At 35.7% G+C, this 5,103-nt stretch overlaps 1 protein-coding gene across 1 annotated transcript; it reads left to right on the forward strand.

Moving 5' to 3' along the window:
• On the forward strand, window positions 223-4,837 carry LOC107634390. The gene is made up of 6 exons (XM_016337907.2): window positions 223-816; window positions 2,009-2,200; window positions 3,449-3,611; window positions 3,701-3,803; window positions 4,090-4,171; window positions 4,256-4,837. The coding sequence occupies exons 1-6, from the start codon at window positions 517-519 to the stop codon at window positions 4,331-4,333; spliced, it is 918 nt and encodes a 305-aa protein (XP_016193393.1). The 5' UTR covers window positions 223-516; the 3' UTR covers window positions 4,334-4,837.

The following is a 5,103-nucleotide window of genomic DNA, read 5'->3' on the forward strand; positions in this document are numbered from 1 at the left end:
CATTATTTTTCACATTATGTGTAAATTTGCTATTTCTTGTAAGAATAATGAGGAACATCACTGATAGTGGTGAGCGATAAATCATAAATTGGCATTGCGAATATAATATGATTAAAAATGAAGCATTCTATAACATGCAGGGACATGTGGAAAATTCGCCCTTGGTATACTTTTATTAGATAACATGTTCCATAATTTATTTGTTAACAAATTTTTTTTTTTAAAAATAATTGTATAAAAAATTTACAAAAATCAAAAGAAATTTTTTTATTCGTTCCTTGCTTCCTACGATCGTGTCTCGTCACCGTTTCCTCAAATTAAAAAAACTCGTAAAACACAACTCCATCGTCAAAATCACCACCACCACCACCACCACCATCTCCGCCGCCGCCGCCGACGCCGACGCCGACGCCACCTTTCTTCGCATCAATCAAACCAAACCGAAAACAACAATGCGTCTTCCCGCCTCCAAATCCCTCTGAAACTCCACGTTTAGTTTCCTCTCACACTGACACTATGTGGAGGAGGAGATTCCCAGAGGCGCAGATCCGGATCGTCGATTCATCGATGTCTGAGTCACCCTCGTCATCTTCGATCCTGGCCGTTAATGCGGATCTGAGGTCGGACGACTGCGATAGGTTCTTCTGGTACGACAGCTTCCTTGTCGTTTTGTCGGTTCTATTCGTTCTGTACCTGTCCCTGCAAGCAAGGAAGAACCTCAAGAGGCTCGCTAATGGAGGCTCATATGTTGTGATTTCCTATTATGCCCTCCTTTGGTTCGTTACCCTCTTAAACCTCGCTTGGTCGTTTTTTCAGGTACATCACCTACTTCCTTCTCCTGATTTTTTTTTTCAATTTATTTGTTATTTTATATCTATCTCTTGTTCTTTCGTTTCGGAATTACTTGGTTTGGCGTATTAATTGGCTGATTATAGGAAATGGAAGAAAAGATAGCGAGGAAGTTGTATTTGGATAATTTGTTCGCTTATATTTACTTTTTTATTTTGCTACTGTTGGTTTTTTGCTTAGAAGCTAAGGAAGAAGCAATTAATTTAGCAATGGACTGGTTGCGAGGGACTGATGGTGTTTGAGTAGTTTCAATGGTTTCATAGTTTCTAGTTGAAATTAAGTAAAATTATGCAAGCTATTACTCAACTTTAGATGTTTGAGGTAACTTTAGGAGTACTGAACTAATGATATACCATCATAAACACATTCTTAATAATCGCCTTGATTCCTATGTAAAGATGTTTAAACGCATTCAATACCTTGAAAGAAAACACCCAATACTTTCTTTGTTTAGAAATTTGGAAGATAGTTGGGAGGATATATCATTTCTGTTTTTTGTGAAGATAACGGTTGATGAAGTATTAAAAGAGTATTAAAAGAATAGGATCTCAATGGTATGAAATTTAGGATGGGTGTATAGTTTCTGTGACGAGTCTATTGATGCTTTGATCAGCATGTGCTTATTCCTTTGGCTGGTCACGCAATAGGGTTTCGGTAGTATGTCTTTCGCAGCTGTTTGTTAGTTGTTTGCTAATATTTTTGTAATTTATACCCGCAGAATTTTTGCACTTAAATTTACATATTGCTCTTCCCATTAAATTGTTGTTCAGATTTTTTATGGTAATTTTCTCTCAGTAGTTTCCTTTGCCAAGTATATTGATTTTGTCGTTGAAAGGAAAATTTCCCGCTGTGTGAGTTAATAAAGATGAGATGGATCTCACACCTGTTTGTTCTTGCCATGTGACAATGTAACCTTCAAAAATCTAAATTGTGATGGACACTATTTTCTCTTAGATTCCAATGGCTGAAAGTGATTTGCATGCTGCAAGCAGAATCTATACCATTGTCTTTCCTGATTTCTCATTTCTTTATGTGCTTTCTCTCAAATTTTTAGAACCACTTTTGTTGCTCCATTTTGGCAATAGGATTTGTACAGTTCCTTCTTCTCACTTCTGTTTCTTTCAAATTTGAATATTTTTGTTTCCCTGTGCTCAAGCAGGCATGGCAGTGCTCTCCTGGAAAGGAGGTTGCATGGAATTTCCTGTCGTTATTTACAACAGCTGGTATGCTGTGTTTAGAGATAAGCTTGATGGCTTTCTTACTCAAGGACAACTGCATGAATAGCATGGAAACTCTAGCACGCACTTTCCTTGTATCGGGAATTGTTGTCCTTGTGGATGCCCTGCTTAAGGTGAGATTGTTGTTTCTTTCATATAAGCATATTAAATGCATGTGTTATGCTTTTTTATTTAATGTGTAAAATAAAACTGTAATTTTTTTTTTCATTTCTTTTAACATTTAACTTTATGGGTTGCCAAAATTTTTTGTTGTTTAAGAATTCATTTTAATATTTTTATCTTCATTATTGGGATTTATCTTCAATACCATCTTCGTTATTTCCTCTTTCCTAATCTCTAAGGTGCAAAAGAAATGTTGGGCGCCACTTTGCAAAAGAAATGTGGAGTATTGACTCCACATGATGGCTGCCAGAATCTCCCATACCTGCATGCATCAATTTTGCACTTCAATAAAATTATTAGAAATTTGAATTTTCAGATTGTTGCATGGTATTTTTAACCCTGAATTTTAAATAGTATCTGGCTAATGATTTTTGCTATGAAAATGATGAGTTTATGCTTCATTGTTGTAAAACCAAGTAGTGAGAGTTTATGCTTGGTGTATCTAAATATGATTTGGTGGTGTAAATACTAAATAGGCCCTGCATTCTGTGTTCTTTTGCTGCAACATATGTTTCTACAAATCCTTTGCCAATAGCATAGCATATTTTTTTTGTATGTCAAATTGCACGCCTACGAGGCTCCATTGCCATTTTTATCATTGGAGACCTAATCTAAATGTGCAAAAATAGATATTGGGATCTTGTGATTAATGCTTAGCAGCTTGGAAATCAAATTTTTAGCTGCCGGCGATAAGTTCCATACTTCCATTTGTGTAATTTGTCCTATTAGTTTCCTCCTTTATAGTTGCATGTGATTTTCCTCTACACCAGTTATAAATTTGGATTGTTTTGATTTTCAATGTATCCTTGATCTTAACACATGTCGCATTTCCAAATAATATATACCACCTCAGAATGCCAACACATTTGTATTAGCACTATTCAAAGAAGAGAAGTACTAATTTGTATCATTATTTGTTAATACCAGCAAGATTGATGACCATGAATGAGACGTTATTTGAAGGAACAGGAAATACTACAATGAACACAATCAAGAAAGATAGTCTTGAAGCATCAAACATGATGTAAAACAAAATATAATGTTTCTTTCACTGTTTTAAGAAGTTTCCATTCATTGCTACTTATTCTTCCATATTAAGCACAAAAAATTTCTCCTGTCATAGACTGCTTTAGATTTTTGCCACCCTTTTATTTATGGTTTCTTGACTGGCCTTCATTTGATTAAAACTTCCACACCAGACAATATATGTATTTGGATTTTCGGTCCCATTGTTCAATCGCAATGTTGGAAGCACTCATACAGTTAAGTGGAGTTTGTGGATAATACATAAATTATTGCTTGCTATGGCATATGGCTTCATCTTATTTGTACATTTCTCCAAACGGAGGGAGAAGCTTCCTCGTGAGTATAACATCTAATTCTTTCAAGTATATGTTCTAAATGGATCCATTAATTCATATTCTAACTTCCAAATTTTGTAACCTCTGCAGCCAGGCCAGCTTTCCACAACTATGTTGTTGTAATGTTTGTCTTCAGTGCAATTGCCCTGTTTTCTTGCGGGCTAGCAGGACTTGGCATGAGTCTTGGCAACTGGTAATCCTATATAACTTCTTTGCAAGCAGAAAGAGTTTGTTATTTGTACTTATTCTTCTTTGGATACTGATAATTATCTCTTACTCCCCTTCACCATTTTTTGGGTGTGAGATTCAAGCCATATAGGTCTCACACTCCATCCAATGATAGAGGAGAGTGAGTTGAGTCGGCTCCATGTTCGAGATAGAATGAGTACAATAATCATTTGAATTTTCCTAGTAGAATAGGTACCCTGTCAATCTCTGTAACTTTTGCACCGAGTGATGGATATCCCTCCCATCTGCAGGTTGTATGATCTCACTGTGCTTTGTTACCACTCTCTATATCTTCCATTTCTCTATGCAACTTTTCTAGCAGATTTTTTCCAGGTAAGTCCCCCTTTATGATTAACTGTTTCGTTTTTGTTTTCTTCTGTGCACGGAAATCAGATTTTGCATTTGCACTTGATGCAGGAGGAAGACTTTCTTTTGGATAACGCATACTACTCTGAAATGAAGGATGCTGGGTTCTTTGATGCTGACTTGGAATAATTCCTCAACAACTAATAAATGGGTTGAACAAGCATCTTTTGTTCTTTGTAATGTAAATATTTGGGGATTCTAACTATTTTTATGGCATGAATTTCTTAACAAAGTGAAGTTGAACTATGCTGAATGCTCCCACGACACCTTCCTTAGTGGGGGATCAAACCATTGGTCCACAATTTGCTCCGATCTGCCTCAACCGATTGCCTGTTTTTGGCAATTTGGACATATTAACCTGTCCTGTCAAAAATGGTAGGATACGTAGGTCAAAATTCAGACAACAAAAGACCAAAAAAGAAAAAGAAAAAGGTAGGTCAAAACGACGAAAGTGACATTTAAAAAAATTATGAAATTTATGCATTAGAAACAGGCCGGAAAATTTTGATATGCATTGATTTTTGGAGCTATGCCTAGAGATGAGGTTGGAGGGTGATGTATTCTGGTGTGGTGGTCTGGTTCCAACTCAGCGAGAAGATTTTTTAAGAAGTTTTAATTCGAAATTCATATATCTTGCATATAGCGAGATGATTTATTAAAAAATTATAAAAAGTTTTCTCGCCAATGGCGAGATGAATTTTGATTTTTTTTAAATAAAAAGGTACCTCTCAGTTGAGAAAAGTTGGAAGAAATTATTATTTTTAGGAAAAAGGTGACTTTGTACAGGTGATATGATGCTAGTAGTTCACAAACAACGAGAAGCTCTCTTTAGTAGGTTGATTTAATAGTTTTTGTATCTCGGATGCCAAATTGTAATAATTTAGTATTATTGGTAGCAA

The sequence above is a fragment of the Arachis ipaensis genome, chromosome B01 (genome assembly GCF_000816755.2).
Source record: "Arachis ipaensis cultivar K30076 chromosome B01, Araip1.1, whole genome shotgun sequence".
Lineage (NCBI taxonomy): Eukaryota > Viridiplantae > Streptophyta > Magnoliopsida > Fabales > Fabaceae > Arachis > Arachis ipaensis.